The sequence below is a fragment of the Bos indicus x Bos taurus genome, chromosome 10 (assembly GCF_003369695.1).
Source record: "Bos indicus x Bos taurus breed Angus x Brahman F1 hybrid chromosome 10, Bos_hybrid_MaternalHap_v2.0, whole genome shotgun sequence".
Taxonomy (NCBI): Eukaryota; Metazoa; Chordata; class Mammalia; order Artiodactyla; family Bovidae; genus Bos; species Bos indicus x Bos taurus.
Genome location: NC_040085.1, coordinates 78,380,037 through 78,399,421, shown reverse-complemented (window position 1 = coordinate 78,399,421; position 19,385 = coordinate 78,380,037). Strand labels below are relative to the sequence as shown.

At 35.2% G+C, this 19,385-nt stretch overlaps 1 protein-coding gene across 1 annotated transcript in view; it reads right to left on the bottom strand.

The window, feature by feature from the left end:
* Nucleotides 1-19,385, bottom strand: part of RBM25 (RNA binding motif protein 25) — a 53,534-nt gene that overhangs the window by 19,871 nt on the left and 14,278 nt on the right. The window contains exons 5-12 of the mRNA XM_027552343.1: nucleotides 16,740-16,797; nucleotides 13,837-13,997; nucleotides 7,784-7,969; nucleotides 6,391-6,444; nucleotides 6,069-6,152; nucleotides 2,301-2,587; nucleotides 340-562; nucleotides 139-228 (exon numbers count right to left, since the gene is read on the bottom strand). Of these exons, the coding sequence (XP_027408144.1) occupies nucleotides 139-228; nucleotides 340-562; nucleotides 2,301-2,587; nucleotides 6,069-6,152; nucleotides 6,391-6,444; nucleotides 7,784-7,969; nucleotides 13,837-13,997; nucleotides 16,740-16,797 (1,143 nt within the window). The remainder of the gene's footprint in view (nucleotides 1-138; nucleotides 229-339; nucleotides 563-2,300; nucleotides 2,588-6,068; nucleotides 6,153-6,390; nucleotides 6,445-7,783; nucleotides 7,970-13,836; nucleotides 13,998-16,739; nucleotides 16,798-19,385) is intronic.

Genomic DNA, 19,385 nt, shown 5'->3' with positions numbered 1-19,385 from the left:
AACTTTACTTCAAATATTATTTATATTGGAGATCAGGTTTTTTGTGAGATGATACTTTTTAATTATAAAGTCACTTCTACTTAAATGATTTGATCTGATTTTTATCTGAAAAACCACATTTTAAAACAAGAAAATTACCATTTCTCTTCTTCTTTCTTCTTCTCTTTCAGCCTCTTTTTCATACTCTCGGGTTTTCTTTCGTTCTCTAATTTCCCAATTCTTAAGGCGCTAAAAAAAGAAATTGTCAAAAGTTTTAAAAATGTATACAAAAGGTTCTGAAATTTTTGACTAACCTACTAAGTACCAACTTTTATAAATAAAAGCATTCCCTCAATTTACCTCTTGATAGGCAGCCTCTTTCTCTCGGAGCTTTCTTTCAAGTTTTCTTCGTTCATATGCATCTTCTTCATCTTCTTCTCGATCTCGCTTCTTGTCTTTCTCTCGCTCGCGCTCCCGTTCCCTTTCTCGCTCTCTCTCTCGTTCACGTTCCCGCTCTCGTTCCCGTTCTCTCTCTCTTTCTCTTTCCCTCTCCCGTTCCCTTTCACGATCTCTGCTCTTTTCTCTACATAAAAGATTGTAAAAATCTGTCAGTTTCCTTTGTGTTTTCTTTTAGAAACCAGGAGAAAGGAGGACAATATATAATATGAAATAATAGACAAACTCACAAGCCAGAATTTAGCATTTGGTTTCTGCAGAATTGTAGACTCCTCACACAAGCCAGACACAGAATATAATCCTAGCCCCAAATTCTGAACTGCATTCTAAACTCGATGTTAATGCTTATCAGCATCTCAGAAAACAAACAAAAAAATCCTGAATAAGAAAAATACTAAGGGCCGATGAACATGATACAAGATAGTCAACTTCAGTAGTGATCAAGCCAATACAGACAATGGCAACGGTGTGAAGCCAAGAGCATTCCAGCATGCTGCATGCATAAACCAGAACTACAGCTGACTCTTGAATAACACCGGTTTGAGTTGTACAGGTCCACTTGTATATGCGGGCTTCCCAGGTGGCTCAGTGTCTAAGAATCCACCTACCAACACCAGAGTCACAGAAGACTCGGGTTCTATCTTTGCGTCAGCAAGTATTTTTGCTGGGATAATCCCAAGAACAAAGGAGCCTGGTGGGCTACAGTCCACGGAGTCACAAAGAATCACACATGACTGAGCAACTGAGCATGCACACACGTATTTATAAATGGTGTTTTCTCAGCCATAGGTACTACAGTACTACACAATCTGAGGTGCGTCAAATCCACGGACATAGAACCACAGACACAAAAACCCTGTATACAGATGGCCATCTATAAGTCATACTCAGATTTCTGACTGCAGAGTTGACACTCCTAACCCCAGCATTGTTCAAGGGTTAACTGTACATCTTTCAGCAGTAAGAAGTTCTCATGCATTTAATTCAGAGGGATAAAACCAAACTGCAGATTTGTGATGCCATGGATTCTCATCACATATAAATACATGTATATATGAAACAATATACCTTAGTAAAAGTATAAAATCATGATTTGATACATGTCAAATCTTAACAGTGGTTATTCAAGAGAATGATGGTTATTCCAGGGGAGGAAGGAATTTAATGCCCACTATAGACTAAAAAGCACTGGATTTCAGTAACTGGTGGACCTTGTTTCAGCTACAATTAAGTGGAGTATCTCAACAAAGTAATGTATATATGAAAACTAGCTTGGGAAAAAAGTGAACTTTCCTCTCTTTCCTTTTTCTGCTGCTTCCTTCTACTCACTCCCTTCTCTTTGTTCATTTTTGCTCTCCCTCATTCCTGAAGAATTGGAGATGATACCCCATAGGAAATCTATATAATGATGAGAAAATGTTAAATAAAACAAAAGTGAAATCACTAGGAACCATCAAGAAAAAACTAACTTGTCTGGGAGGTAAGGTGTGACCAACCAGTGGTTTAAGGGACCAAATAAACACCAGGAACTAAAAGCAGTGCAACTAGAGCTGATTTTCCACACAGGAGACCTCAGTTAGTGACCAAGAACAACGCCCACTGACCAAGGGAATCATGCCTATCCGAAACATTGGGAGATCAACTGGTGTATTCTAGAGCTGAGTAAAAACTGGCTTCACACAGAAACTAACCCAAAGTCTAAAACTGTTCGTTTAACCAATATTTCACACGTGTGTGAGACAGCAAGCCAGGCATGCTCTGTGGCTCAGGAAATTCTCTCATCACATCAATGTAAATGGCCCCAGAGTACTAAGCTGTAATTCTACTAAAGCTATCAGGCAAACAGTAACTTCATGCAGCCTTACCTTGATCGACTCCGATCCTTGTTCCGATCTGAGCTCCGTTCTCGATCACGGTCCCGATCTCGCTCTCGATCCCGGTCTCGATCTCTCTCTTTCGTCCGGTCACGATCCCTATCCCGTTCTCGTTCCCGCTCCCGTTCCTTCTCCTTTTCTCGTTCACGTTCTCTTTCCCTTTCTCGTTCCCGTTCTCGCCTTTCTCGTTCCCTTTCACGCTCCCTCTCTCTTTCTCTCCGTTCTTTCTCAATTTCCTGTCTTTCTTTTTCCTTTTTGCCTTTCTCTTCTTCCAGTTTCTAGAAACCAATAAAAGTACTTTTAGAGTTAACTCTATAGCTCCAATATTCAGACTTTTCCCGGCGCAATGCCCAATACTGGGAACAACAACAAGAAAACCAAACCACTGGTACTTCAACATTAAATACTAGAGGTTTTATTTGACAAATTAAACTGAAGCAATCACAAGCCTAGACAGATTTCGTGCAAAACCATATACTCTACATAGACCAGGAATCTCCAATCTTGGATGCTGGGAGATTGTGTCAAGTGTGGCTGACCACTCAATGACTATGTAATAACTAAAATGACCGTGAGGAGTGTGATGGTTTGTAATAATTTCTAGAAATACAGTCACTTGGCTAACATGTAATTCTTCCCATTATGAATTTCTTTAAATCAGTGGGGTAACTATTGCTAACTATAACCCCAGACTTCCAATTACCTAAGGATTATTAGTTGAGTGTTTCAAAGGAGAAGGTGGAGGAAGACAGTAAGGTCATTGGAATGCAACTAGTCTTATGGCCTCTGATTTGCCCACCCTCCAAAAGACAAGGTGAATTCAGCCATTATTTGCCCTATCATGTATGGAAACATTTACTCCCACCATTACAAGATGGACAGCCCACCAAATACAAAAAGTCTGAAAATCACTCACTTCAAGCAGAAAGGTACATAATCATAGTATTTTAATTTAATAAGATTAATTTCTGGCTTAACTTTAAAGCAATATATTTATACCCATTATGCCTATAAGACAATGAAATATATCAACAGTGATAAATCCATCCTTGGAAGGAATGATTGCATATTAACTTACAGATGCTGTGCTAGGACATGGATCGCCAACACTGGATTAACCTTGCCTATAAGCTATGCTTCTGGGAGGAAGAGCAAGTACATGGTTCACAAATAAACCAAATAACAAAGTCAGACCAAGTTTGTACCCTGACAAGATTACCAGTGTACCACACAGTTTCTACACAAACTCAGGGGGGAAAAAAAAAACCCAAACAGGGAAAACAAAACAAAAACAAAACACATTTTTCCTGTTTTCATGTTTAGTGTCATAGAAATGAAATTTAAATTACAACAATAAAATGTGCATTTTTTTTCTTTTCTCAGTCATGTAAAGCATTTAAAACAACTTTAAAAAAGCAATCTTACCTGTTATACTCTTTTTCTCTCGCTCATGGATCAGAGAACTGACAGAGGATTATGAAAGAAAAGCTAATGCATGAGAAATCAATATATTCAGCTGTGGTGCCAGTCTATATCAAAATGGAATGGAGGCAAAGCCAATACTGAATACATTGAAATTACAAAGAGAAGAAAAAAGAAATGGCAGAAAGAGGACAGAAACTGTAAGCTATTTAAATGGGCAAATTCTAATTTCTGAAACAGTCATCTGATGAAATTTTTTAAATGTATCATAAAATGAGGCTATACTATATGAAACTTACCTCAGTATCATACACTTAAATGAAATTTGTTTATTTCTGAGATAATACTTACAGATTATTTTAGCTCTTCCAATAATAATCTTTTTGGTAGTTTCCCTCAATTGTTCTACTTTTGCTTAATCACTATACCACTTATTTCTTAAATGTATAGTTCCATTTAATTAAATAATAATTTGTTTCAGAACTCATTTCAAAAGTTTTCTTCTAAGTAAATGAAAAAGTAAGTGAATCTGGTCCATACTAAACACAATTCTAAAAGATTATATAATATATATGCAGTAAGTAGATACACACACACACATATATTTTTTTAACACAAAGACTGGAGAAAGAAAAAATGAAGTGAATCTAAAAAGATTTAAGAAAGTAGTGAAATAATGAAGAGGAAAGGACAGAAAAAAAAAAAACATAAATCTTACCTTATTCTCTCTTCAGACTCGTCCGTGCTGTAAATGGACGCCCCCTGCCACGCTGATACCCTGACAGTCTGTGGTTATTTAATAAACTCATACCAAAACATGCAAAGGTTCACTGAGCTCAATTTTTGTTACTGGAGTTTCAAATATCCCTTTTAACCGTACCACCCAATAAAAAGAACGGCTTTTCTTTTTCACTTTGATTTTATTTTTAAAGCACATTTTAGAAATTCAAAACATTCTCTCCCCACAGTGAAATACATCTAAGGCAGCCAAAGGCCTGACAGCTTCTCAAACTCTGAAGCAAATATCTTTGCAATCAATTTCTTAAAACATTATTTCTTCATACTTTACCAGTGACATGACAGGATTTAACAATAAACAACAAAAGGGGGGCAAACCACACACACACACACACACACACACACTGTATACCGCTTTCAAGCTTTACACATACCCTGAATTTGAGTACTGAACCTAATATACCTCTAAAATGACTTCCCACAGACTAACTTTTTAACTCTAAATTGGGAAATCTACATTTGTGCTTTTAGACATACTTAATTCCTGAAAAAGTCCTATGTCTGTGAGCTAAGGCTCAGCATCAGGATAATGTGTTCAGCAGCATTGATTCTATGACATTAACTGTCAATAAAGGATTTTGAAAGCTATAAGAAAAAATAAGATTAAATAAAATAAAAAATGAACACTTAACATCTCACTGAGTTAAAGGTCACTCAATCTCAGGAGTAAGAACCAGTAACATCTTATCATCTCCAGCATCAAAATACATTTCATGCAGTGTTTGCATTTCACTGTCCGTAAGCATCACCTTCAATACCAGCGAACATTCACAGATGCACTGTCATTGAGAGAAGCTTTCAATAGGCAAAATTCGTGAGTGGGATTTACTATGCATAAATATCCATTTCCAAGCCAGTTACCCCTTTGCATATTTTTCTGAGGGGGCATCCATAAATATAATAAAAAACAGAAGCTCATACTTACATCCTATTCCTTGTTACTTTCCAAGCTGAGAGTTTCATCTTGCATTAGTCACCATATGATCTCTATCATAATGGTGGGGGTCAATGAATAGATTAGCTTTATGGGAATTTACAGTTCTTCCATGCATCTAAAATTTGGTAAGTCTGGTAACCACTGACCTACTTTTTAAAATCTCCCCCTCTCAACTTAAATCTACACAAATATAATCTTAAATTTTAATCTCAGCTCTAAAGAAAAGGTTTTCCTAAGATTAAGTTAAATAACTGCCCCCAGAAATACACTACAGTGTATGTTATTCTGCTGCCCCCTTGAATTGTTTAAATCTGACCTTGATGTTTATGTTGAAATCTAAAAATAAAACTAGCTTTTATTCATATTAAAGTGAGATGACTGCAGAGTAGTCAGTAACTGAGAAATCTACATACAATATGCCAAGGACTACTCTAATATGGCACTGGTCTTCTGTTTCTTTGTTTCTATCTAAGTATAAATTAAACCTAGACAAAAAAGCATTTAAAATCATATTCTACTGTAAGGTTGATTTTTTTTGTCTGTTTGCTTTGGATTCTGTAAAAAGTCTAGATTGGTATCAAGTGAAAAAACAAGAATACTACCTTGTGTGTGTCTCTGAATTTGCTGATCTCTCGCGATATCAGGTCTCTCTTGTCTTCTTCCATTTCTATAGCATTTATATCCTCCTAAAAAACAGGGGGGACAGGTAGGAATGCATAAAGATCAATCTATATTGATAGAAATTAAAGGCTAGATATTCTATACAGGCTTTACAAAACATAGGAGTAAAGCCTTTATATAGTAACAAATCTAAGTTAAATAGTAAAGAACACAAGAATCACACATCTGGCAAGTAGCAGTAAACATTTTTTTTAATTTATTCATTTTAGTTGGAGGCTAATTACTTTACAGATGTAAACGAACCTTAGTGATGAGTGGATAAGGGATCAGTGGGGCCACGGGAAATCGGCGGAAGATCTGCGGAAAAATCCACAAAGATTAAAACAAACAGTTCATATGACTCTGAATAACAGTTTTCTGTATGTTTACACTATAAGCAATGTCAGATTTCTGTAACACTTTCTTGATTTTAAATTACTTGATAACAAAAGAGATTTCACTCAATCTATCACCTACCACTTCTACTCCTTCCAAGACCCCCAACCAGGGGAATAAAGAGGATCTCACACTAGCAGTGTGAGACCTTTTTCATCCTTTCCAAGAGAGAGGGAACAATCAAAACAACAAAGTTTACCTAATAATTCTTGCCACAGAGCAGGATTTTTGACTCTCTCACCTCAAACCATTTCAAATGAAGGTGTCTAGGTACTTTCTCCTTTGCCATTAAAGGGGAAAGAGGAAGAACAAACTCTACAGGTCTCTATTACCCTATATCTGATAGACTCTTACCAATTACCATTTCTAATGACTGGCACTTCATTAGACAGCTTTTTATGGCCACAGAAGCAGCAGCCAAATAATAAAAATGTATCTGATGTATCAGAAAGAAAGCTGAAGATGGCTTAATAAGGCAATGAAATCCAGAACAGTATGAACTGTGAAAATGCCTTGATATTAATTCACAATGTTTACAGTACTACTTTTCCAGGGCATATGCAATCCATTCATATAATATACCTCCAATATGTTTACAGAACTCTCCCCATAATTTCTGTTAAGTATATCCAAATGAAAGTAACTAAGAAAATCAAATGTTTTCTTTCAACCTGCACTCCCTACCATTCCATTAGTTTAGACTGACAAAAGTGGGTGATAATAAAATACTGGAGAGGAGTTTTCATCTTGTGTTGCTCTTTCATAGTACTCCATTTATAAGGCCAACAGCATTACTGTTGATGGAGTGAAATGAAACATGGTTTATAAGGAAAAGTGGCTAAGAAATTTGAAAATGGGTCAAAATCCTCAGTGAAGAAGATCTGGTATCCCGCTTGGAGCAGAGAAAAATAATTAGGGAGTAAGGCAAAACAAGGCCAGCTCTTCTGTGGCAAAAGGGGGGAAAAAAAACTTTACTCCTTAATTTTCATTTCTATCCATCCCTCAAGTTTGTCCTTTTCCCCCCTTACTTAATGAATCCACAAATAAACACAACTTTCCATGTCACTGCATTTCAAAAATGTAAAAACAGAAATGTTTTTGGTTTAAAAAAAAGGAAGATAAAACATGGTCAAATTAGCCTTAACAGTATATTGTTATAAATGCCAGTCATTCTATTTTCCCCTCATAAGTTGGAATGTAATGAAAGCACAAAATGTAAATTGTAGAAATGATTCTGCTGGCATAAATCAGTAACACATACGTCCTCCTTCTTTTCCTTCTTCTTCTTCCTGGGGTGAGAGTCAGATTCTTGTGAGGGGGCATTGAGCTCACTGGAGTATTCCCGTATTAAAACTTCAATGGCCCCTTTGATCATCTGATCTCTTCTCTTTGTTTCTTCATCTAAGGCTTCTTCGTCATCATTAGTGACAGTTTCTGGCCTGGCATTCTGAGAAAAAAAAACAACAACAAGGCAGATTCAGGAGATGGGAAAGGGGGGCAGGGAATCAAACAAGAAAATCAAAATCATTCAAAACAAGTTAGCACACAAAACAAACAAACATGTTTTCTCCAAACCATCTCTGTAGCCCTATTAAACGCAGACTTAGCTTTACTCCCAACTTCACAAAAGTAAACTATTTGTTTTACATTTTTTTCCTTAGATATACTGTACTCTATCATTTTCTTTTCTTTGGTCCTTTGATATCTAACATTCTGATCCCTAACTAGCAACAGAAAGACTGAATCACACGGTTAGCACACTACACATCTGAAAAGCTTTCACAATTTTTCAGATCCTCTTGCCCAATACTTGCACAAACTAATGATATTTACTGAGTAACTCATTCTAGTGTTGAAAACTTAATTACGTTGAAAAAGCAAAATACAATTTTATGTACCTATGACAGAGACCATTTTAAATAAACAAAAACAGGGACTTCCCTGGCAGTCCCGTGGCCGTGGTTAAGATTCAATGCTCTCAATGCAGAGGATGCGGGTTCAATTCCTGGTCAGCGAACTAAGAACCCATATGCTTTGGGGTACAGCCAAAACAAAAGTAAATATAATGATATATTTATAGTATACAATATAATAAATATATAAAATATATTTATAAAATAAAATATATAAAAATATAATAAAGTAAAAAAATATATAAAATAATAACCAAAAACATATGTAGGTTAAACAAATAAAACTATATACAACAAAAAACGTAAACACTAGGAAGACCAGGAGCTGAAATGATGGCTTCTCTTTTCCCCCTCTGCTTTCTGCAATGTGGGAATACCATTTAAAATACTCATGTAACTAAAAAGGAATCAATTCTAAATATGCGCATCTTTCTCCGCACAACTTGTGAACGTAACATAATGAAAAATAAAAACAAAATCATGTTGTACTACTTCTCACAAATAAGTAACAGACTATGGGGCTGGGGGGAAGAGGCTGGGTCACAAGGCTCGTGGGAATCTTAGTTTTCTAAATCAGACACTAAACCCAGGCCCCCTCAGCAGTGAAAGGGCACTGTTTTAACCACTGGACCACCAGGGAATTCTTTCCCAAGACTTACTATTTTTTTAAACGAAGTCTAAATTGTTACCTGTGTCCATGTGGGGAAAAAATGACTGGTTTCCAGTATCCTACTGTTCTTATTTCTGTTTTATTTTAAAGCTCCTAGTTAAGTAATTAATCCAAGTTCAAATGACAAAATTTAGAGAATGACCTCAAACTCCAGACAATTTCATTACCCTCTTCTCTTCTTAAAACTTGGAAAGGAGGAAAAGTATGACAAAGAAGCAACAAAAAAGTATGATAAAGAAAATAAACATAAAGATTTATATATACAAAAAACTTTTGTAACTTAAAACTACATACATACTTAGTAAACATACATTGTGCAAATTTTCAGATACAAACAAGAATTCTGCTTTTCTGGACAAATGCTGGCTCTTGGTCACAATGCTCTAAACGCTCTTCAAGATGAGTGTCATGCCTGGTGGCTCCTTCACGTAACTGAGCCGTGATTTCGTAACAACCAGCATTCTGAAAGCTATCCCCAATGGATACTTCTTCAGCACGCATTTATTTCTTAATTTGCTCAAATTCTTGAGTTTACTATATGCAAGACACTATGTTAGATGGTTAAAAATTCAAAATTAAAGAAAGAAATAACTTTCCCTAAGTATTTAACAATTTAAGAGAAGGAAGAAGGATAACAGACACAGATATAGGTTATGATAGATAATGTTCATGTAAGTCCTTAAATGTGGTAACTAACCACTCTTGAGTTGCTTACTTTCTCAAACCTGCTTCTTCATCTAATTTTCTTATAGCCAGCTATCTACTTGGCATCTTGGATAAAGATACAATGCTTTAACCAAGGAGAGTAATTCAATTGTTTATATTATTTACCAAATTATTTTCATAATAAAGAAAATTGTAAACTAAATTGTAAACTAAAATTTGGTGATATGGTCCTCTCTTATTCTAAATCAATGATATATAACAATAAGGTCTTTATGCAGCTTTCATTAAAATCCCTTCAGTAATACTCTGCTTCTTCACAAGTTTTAAAATGACAAGAATTAAACCACCAGTAACCTGTCACTGAAACCTTAGGTCCTGAAGACACATACAATTATTTTTATCAACCCTCAGCTGTTGAGATCTAAATTCTTTATTATGAAAATAAACCTCATGAGAGGAAGTCCAGTCTGTCTTTAGCATTTTACCTACATTCTCAATTTCTTTCCATGAACCCTCTACATCGCCATGCTCTTTTAAACATAAGGACAGAGGTGGAGTTACAAATCCAAAGCCTTATTCATCTAAAAATATTCACAGCCCCTAAATTCTCTACCACCACTCATCCTAAGCTAAGACTTAAATATTAATATAGCTAAACATAATAAAGCATTTGGAATGAACTAGTTCACACTACATTACAAATGACTACCACCCCTTGATCCATAGAGAAAATGTACATTTTTTAGAAGGAAAGCTTATGAGCCCCATCTCTTAAGCAATTATTAATGTAAGAAAAACAAAAATGACAATATATGTCTTGGGAGGAAAAGTTATTTTCAGTTTCAACTTAAACTCTACTTCTGGGTCCTGAACCACAGACAACTTCCTGACTTCATTTTTTCTTCCACTTCAGAAACAGAAAGCATACTGAGCAACATAAAGTGAAGGGTTCAGCAGTGCAGTAATGTACAAAAGGATCAAAGAAATAGACTGAACATCTAAGATGTTTACATGTCCCAACTATTTGGCTCTTTTCAGAGAAATTAAAAGCTGTTATAGTAAAGCTACTAGTTGGAGAGTTAGGTAAAAACTCCACTTGGCCCTCTCTTTGGCACTGACCTCTAGAGTCCAAAACAAGAACTTTGGGAACTAAGCAAATGTAGAGCTCTTTCTTTTGAAAAAATGTAGGTTCCACCACACTCACACTAGTTTCCAAACAAAAATGTGAGGTGTTCCTACGTGCAGTATCTGATCTGTCCTAAATTAAAAAACATAAAGTAGGCAGCTCTTTCCAAAGGTTATTTGTACTTTCAATACTTGGAAGTCAATCTTGAATGTGTGGTAAACAAGCACTATTTCTGATGATTAAGCAGAATCTCTAGTCCTAAACCACTACTACTGAACAAGAGGTAAAACAGGACAGGGACTAAGATCAGTGTTGCTACCTCAAATGAAATACTTGTACTAGAGGTAAAAAAGTTCTACAGATTCCGCAAAATCTAAATAAAAGCTTTTAACAGCGCTACTAATCATGGCACATAATTCCTGTTAAAATTCTGGGTCAGGAAAAACATCTTTCTAGACAAATTCGTGGTTCTTTTTGAATCAGAGGACTACACAACTAATCGTGTTCTTTCTTCTGCCTGGGAATCAGGAAAATGGATGAGGTACCACACACATTTCTCAATGTCTCCTTCTCATATCATCTACTTCAAATCACTATTTTCTAAATTTCTCCAACAAATCAACAATAAAAAATAAAGAACAAATACACTTTCACATTTACCCTGAAAAATCCTGACAATGTATTTACTTGTTGAAAAAAAATTTTTATCTGATAGAATTATTTGTCTTCATTTTACTAGTATTGTTGAGTAAAATGGACAACTCTGCAAAACTATGCCATGCTTGTCTTACGACTTCAATACCTCTGGAAACCATGCCAAATGCACCCAGAAGTCAGGTCTGCTAATTTTTTAAATTTCATTTTATCTGAAATAACTGCTCCATTTTTATTAGAGGTAGCTTCAACTCCATTCTTGAGGAAAAATATAAAAGATTTCAATTGTGATTCCTCTTATTAACAGTGATTACAAAATGACGTCACACAATTATTCATTTCCTCATTTATATAAACATACAGTGAAATGATTTACTTTATGATCAGAGCACACCATTTGCAAATGCCACAATTTAAACCACCTCACAAATGACCAAGCAGAGTACAATAATGAGTCCAGGGGAATTACATAAAAAACTTTGAAAGCATTGTATCCATGCTTTATTTGAAATATGAATCACAGCAAGGAAAATCTAAGACCGTTGGCTTTTTTAAGGTTTTAGGGGTATGACAGACACTAGTGCTGATATGAAAAAAAAACACAATTTCTCTGGACTGTAAATTGTATTAATTCCTTATACAGCTAGGTAAAGACAATAAAGATTATCAGGTGAGCAACATAAATGCAACTGTTACAATAAATGTTCACCCCATTCTCATCACGGGCAATAAAGACTCTGACCTAGGTTCTGTGGAGGTACAAGATGAAAAAATAGTCTGTGAACTTATTGCCCTACCTTATAATCAGTGAATGTAGGATATGAGAATGAAAACAGGGGATAAGAAGGTATGAGAGAGTGATACAAACAAAATACACTACAAAGCAGGCTGACATAACAGTAAAATCCTGCTTTATATAAAAAGAAAGAATTTAATTCTGCCTCAGAGGAATCAAGGGTAGGACTCATGATAGTTACATGAATCAAGCAACATTTAAACTAAATGTGGATAGAATTTCAACAGGGAGCTCAGATGGGCAACAAGGACATCAAACCACAAAAAGAGTCTGTAGGAATATATGACTGACACATGGAAGGGAATTGATGGAGTAAGCCAGAAAGGTAGATGGGAGCAAGGATAGGACACCATGATAAGAATATAGGCTTCATACTTTGAGAAACTCAAAACCATTAAGGATGTATGAGCAAGGGCTTGACATAATTACACTTAATGTCTTATACCTTAGAGAAAAATGCCTTGAAGAATATGCAACAAAAAATGTCTACGGTGGTTACTAATGATGATAGAATTATGGGTTGTATTTAACGTATTCTTTAGCTTCCCTGGTGGCTCAGACAGTAAAGCGTCTGCCTGCAATGAGGGAGACCCGGGTTTGATTCCTGGGTCGGGAAGATTCCCTGGAGAAGGAAATGGCAATCCACTCACTCCAGCACTCTTACCTGGAAAATCCCATGGATGGAGGAGGCTGACAGGCTGCAGTCCATGGGGTTGCAAAGAGTCGGACATGACTGAGCGACTTCACTTTCACTTTCTTTTACTTAGAGGTTGTTCTGCTTTTATGAACACTTTTACAATGTTTTTGTAAAAGAGGGAGTGACGGAATTAAGAAAGCTACTTCTATTTTGAATAACAGTTAAAAGCCTCAACAGACCAAAAAGGCTGTTTTGTTTTTATAAAATAGAAAGGTAATAATGAATCTACTCTGAATTCATTCAGCTTGATATGTCAAAAGGAACTAGGAAGGGAAGACAAGGAAATATACACTAAGGCTTTAGCTATTTTTCGCTTTGTTGAGAGGGAGTAGTAATGTATACATTACAACACAACATACAAAAATTTCCTTTACATTAGCTTCATTTAATAGAGCCACCACCTGATACAAGTAATAAGACTTATTTTAATTCATTTTAAAACCTGTGTACTTCTAAAAAAGGGCAACTAATAAAAGTTTTGTAGGTTGAAATATATTTTGTACTTACTTACAAAGCTGTCTTAATGAATTAGCTCTGTTTGGAATAGTCTGTACCAGTGTTTTCTCTGGCAAGTTAACCTTGTCCAGCCTCCCTTACTACCTTCATCCCAACCTGGAACAAGCAAACCAACAGTCACCCACCCACTATGGGTAGATAAAAGACTTAAAATAACTATATATAAAACACACTCTTGATGATCTTGTGAAGCCCTGTATTAGATTCATTCATAATGAGAAGCATTTACACTGAAAAAGCACAGTTGGCCTAGAGAAGACAATATAGAAAACATACCCCATTAGAAGCTTTCTTCTTTGCTTTCCATTCATCTAGCTGTGCCTTTGTCTTTGCGTCAACTTTAACAAGTAGCTTCTTCTCTCCAATCTGTAGGTCATGCAATAACCTGAGTGCACGGAGCGTAGATTCCGGTTCCTTATACTCACAGAATCCAAAGGCTAGCAAAGGATACAAAGAATTTAGTAAGATATCAAAACAATTATGAAAGATGAAAAATATTTATGGAAAACTGAAATCATTAGAGACCAAAGCATTATAACGCAAAGATTATTTCATCACTCCTTATTTTCCTTCAATTACCTTTAACATGGATTTCTCTTTTAGCGCTCTCAAACAACCAAAAGAAAAAAAAAGAAAACAAAAATGGGAAAGGAAGAAAAATTCTCATCAGGCAAAATGCTACTTATTAGAACTGCTGAAAAAATACTCAGCAAAATAGCAAATTTCATGATTAATTCTTTTAATTACTTCATGGATTCATTCCTCCCTCAATTTCTTCATAGCTACAGAGAGGCAAGAAGGCTGCTTGAACCTAAATACAGCACTTTTCAGTTCAGAGATGTTAAACTACAAAAGTACTGATCTTTTATTCTATTTACTAGTCTAATTTTTCTGTCTCTGTTTCATTTTAATAGCTAGTCTCATTATTTTCATGATTTTTAATAAACAGATACTAAAACAAAATTAAATTGAAAAGAGCAAACACTGAAAATAAAATTTAACGAATGAATCCAAATATGTTTACACTTAGTGATACAACTACTCGTTGAGTGATTTTAAAACAGAAAATTTGACCATACACTTAAGTGGGATATATCCTAAAGACAAAAAGACCTGTCAACAAGCATATTATTGATGACAGTATTGGTCTGAAATTACTGTATGTGAAATGTGAGAGGATAACAATAACAAAAAATAATTATTGAATAGTCTATCAGCCCCAGTGTTGAAGCTCAGGATTCTAAATGTGGAAGAAAAGAAACACGTACGACAAAAAAGATTAGATAAAAATCTTTTAGGTTTGAATTTGAATTACTGTTCATTGGCAAAGTAAAGACCAAACAATGGTTACAGTGAGTGCACCAATTTCCAGATGGTCTTTTTGAAAACAACTTCCCACTGAAAAAAACCAGAGCTTCTTGAGAAATGGCTGTTGGGTCAAAAATCACTGAAGATCCAATTTCCAGAGGCAACCTGAGACAACTTAAACTTCACTAGGGACAATGACAATTAATCTATATTAAATATAATAACAACAAATTAAATATGCATCAATCTAGAAGTTCAAAATAGGTCTTAAAAAAGTCACTGCTAGAGGATGCTAAGAACATAAGATCATTCTTTTGAAAAATTAAAAGAACATAAGATCATTCTTTTGAAAAATTAAAAGAACCAAAGCATTTATCCCATTTTTCTTACAGAAATTATATCTCTAAGTAGTACATGGAAATAGTACATGTACAAATAGTACATGGAAAAGGAAGTTTATCCTTATGGATGTATTCTTGATGATTTGTTCTTCAATGAAGGAATAACAGAATTCTTCCAAACAGACTGTTACATTTGGCAATCCCCCAGTGAATGAATCAACTAGTCACTGACAATAGCTGCTACCATTAAAAAAAAAAATTATAACCGAATATGACTCCTAACTGAAGAAACTCCTAATCAGAATTCTTACATATAAAAGTATCAACAAAAATAACACAGACAAACTCAAATTTGATCAAGTCTCAAGCTACAACTACCAAACAGTTTACATTACAATGCAGTGGACAGAGATGCAAGGCACATAACTCTACTAGAGCTGCAATCAGCAAATCCAAACTGAGAAAACACTACTGGGCAAATGACCTAGTTTCTCCAACAAATCTCAAGAGAAAGAAGAAAAACAGAAGAACTAAAAATATTAAGAGTCTCAAAAATATGTCAACCAATCGCAATGCAGGGATTTTACATGAATCCTGAGTCAAAAGGACTATTCAAGAAACTGACATTTGAGTCAGCTGGACATCTGATCATGGACTGGATATTGACTGAATGTCAGATATCTGAATACTGAGAATAATTAGAAGAAATGTTTTTTCCTCTGGTCTTATAATTGCATTTTAGGTTATGTTTTTTAAAAAGAACTTATCTTATGTGGGAGGGGGATTCAGGATGAGGAACACATGTACACCCATGGCTGAATCATGTCAATGTATGGCAAAAAACCACTACAATACTGTAATTAGCCTCCAATTAAAATAAATTAATTAATTTAAAAAAACTTATCTTTTAGAGACATAAAAATATTTATAGACAAAATGATCTGGTGCTCAGGACTGTACAAAAATAATACAAAAAGAAAATGGACAGGGTACAGGTTAAGCTCAAATGGCATGACCTAATAAATGTTATAACGCTAGACAACAAGTACATAAGAGTTCACACTATTCTGCCAATTTATATATTTATGAATTTTTCCATAATAATAGTGTTTAAAGAATGTATATCAAACAGGTGTTTCTGCCAACTAGTATGAAAAGAATAGTTTGCTTTTAAGACTAACAGGTCATCTTATCATCTCTTCTACACTTCCTTCCTAAGTCCTGTTTCTTTTTTTTTTTATTGTTCCATCTTGATCATACACTCCTGCTCTGAAACAAAAAAACTTTTTAAAGTAATAAGAAATCAGTTAGTCTAATTTTTCCTCCCTCTCCTACCTCCTGCTAGCCTTTTTCACTTTCTAATCTCACCTCTCAGCCAACTTCTTCCCAATTGCCTTTGGTCCTTATTCCAGTAGGAGTGAGGACAGAGTGCTAGTTACAGAACTCTTCCATGGTTAACGACAACAAGAGCAAATGCAAACGTAACTTATACTCACAGATTAAGATGATCTCAATAAATAAGGTACCTACCTTGAAGTTTTCCAGATGCACCTTGCACTCTCTTCCAGCTCAAAACCAAGCCACATTTCTTTAAAAGAAAACAAAAAACATCCTTACCACTTAAAGTTATAATGCAAATAAGAACATAATTGTATTCCTGCTTAGGAAAAAACAGAAGCCAAAAAATTCTTCTCAGCAACTAAATTTTGCAATTCCCACAAACTTATTATATGAATAAAATACACAAGTCATTTTAAAGGAAAATATAAATTCTTACTGACTCTTATTTCCAGAAAACTATCTTTCAATAAATTAGACATTTTAGTTTTATGTATCTTACAAATACATGTAAATAAACCAAAAATGCCCAAATATTGTAATAGTTAAAACTATAATACATTCAAGTAAATACTGTAAGTCCATAAAGACTGTTTTAAAACACATGTATATATTATAAAGGATTTTTAAAGACATAGGGAAATGCTTGATATGGGATGCAAATATATCATGAGACATGAAATTGCAGATACACAGGAAGCTTTTTCTTTTTGGCCACACCCAAGGCGAATGGGCTCTTCAGTTCCTCGACCGGGATCGAACCTGCATCCCCTGTATTAGAAACATGGAGTCTTAACCACTGGACCATTCAGTCTTAACCACTGGAAGTCCCAACAGTAAGATTTTTAACTATGTAAAGAAAAAAGTTTTCATAAAATGATCAGAAATACTCTAAAATGTTAATGGGGCAGGTTGTCTGAAGGGTGGGATATTTATTACATTTTGTTTACTCACAAAGTTTATTTCTAATTATTAAAGAAAAATTAGAAGGCTTAAATAAAGTTTTATGGAAAGTAATAACTAAAGATTGTCTGTCAAAGCTGAGAAATGCATGGATTTTTCACATCTTCATTCAGAGAAACTACTAAAATGATAGTCAAAGAATTGGGACTTCCCTGGTAGTCTAATCTAGAAATTAAGACTTTAAGTTTCCACTATAGCAGGTATGGGTTCAATTCCTGGTCAAGGAACTAAGTAAGATTCCACACACCTCACGGTGCAGCCAAAATACATATAAAAAACAAAATACCATAAGGTCAAACATAGTGTGAGAGAATAACACCAGAATTCAACAAAATTTTGCAAAGACAAAAGGCAAATGGATGGATAATAGCTCATTCAGGAAAGCAAAGAAAGCTATGACTCCAAGTGTGTACAGAAGCAGATACTGATAAGAAAGAAAAAATTAGGCTAACTGATTCTATCAATATAAAACCTAGTGGATCCAAACCGCGGGCAAAAGGTACTGTGGAGTATTGGGCTGAAGTGTGAAGCTGAATAAAAATAAGTTACTGCCTGACAATACAAATATGAAATAATCAAAGTCTCAGAGGCTTCATCAATTACCTTTTCCCCACCACTAGAGAAGACAGCCTGAACAGCAAAAATCTGAAGAAAGTGAACAAAAAATGCTTCAAGTCAATCCTGTACCTGCAACCTCATACAGGCAGTCAATCATAAACTTAACTAGGCATAAAACTGTAAGTTTTCTAGAGAAATCAACCCACCTCAAAGAACATTCCACGGAATTTAAAACCTCTGGCTGCCAGTCAGATTACCCTACAGCGATGCCCAACATTTTACAAAGTAAGCTTATGTACACAAGTCTTTTAATCCTTAACTCTTAAATATGGACAATCAAAGCTCCTCAGACATCCATGTAAAGTCTTACAAGTAAAAAGAGAAACAGAAGAGATAAATTCAAGAATTCAAAGATATCTTAAAAAACACTCTGCTGCACATATACATCAACAACAGTTTTCAAAAGGGATGTTTCAAATTGAAAACATACACATATATCCACATAAAAACTTGTACATGAATATTCACAGCATCATTATTCACAGCAGCACAGTGGAAACAACTGGTTGTCCATCAACTGATAAATGGATAACAAAATGTAGTGTATCCATTAAATGGAGTATTAGTTGGCCATAAAAAGGAACAAAGTTTCACTAATAAGCTACACCATAGGTGAATCTTACAAACATCAGGCTAAGTGAAAGACAAAACAAAAAAGCCCCATATTCTAAACATCCATTTACATAAAATGCACAGAACAAGCAAATCCACAGAGACAGGTTTAACAGATGCTGAGGGAAGGAGAAAATGGGAAGCAATGTTAATGGGTACAGCATGTTTTTCTATATATATATATATATTTCTATATGGGGTGATAAAAATGTTCAGAATTAAGACAGTTGTGATGTTTGCAAAACTCTCTGAATATACTAAAGGCCACTGAACTGTGCATTATAAAAGGGTGAATTTTATGGTGTGTGGATTATATCTCAATAAACATGTTTTTAAAATGTCCTCTGAGGACTTCCCTGGTGGGTCAGTGGTTAAGAATCTGCCTGCCGATGTGGGTGGACACAGGTTCAATCTCTAACAAGGGAAGTAAGAGCCCACATGCTATAGGGCAGCTAAGTCCATGCGCCACAGTTGTTGAGCCTGCACTAGAGCCCACAAGTCGCAACTACTGACCCCGCATGCCGAGAGCCTGTGCTCCTCAACAGAAGGAACCACTGCAACCAGGAGCCCACCCACCACAGCGAAGAGCAGTTCCCTACTCGCCACAACTAGAGAAAGCCCAGGCCAAACAATCAAGACTCGGTG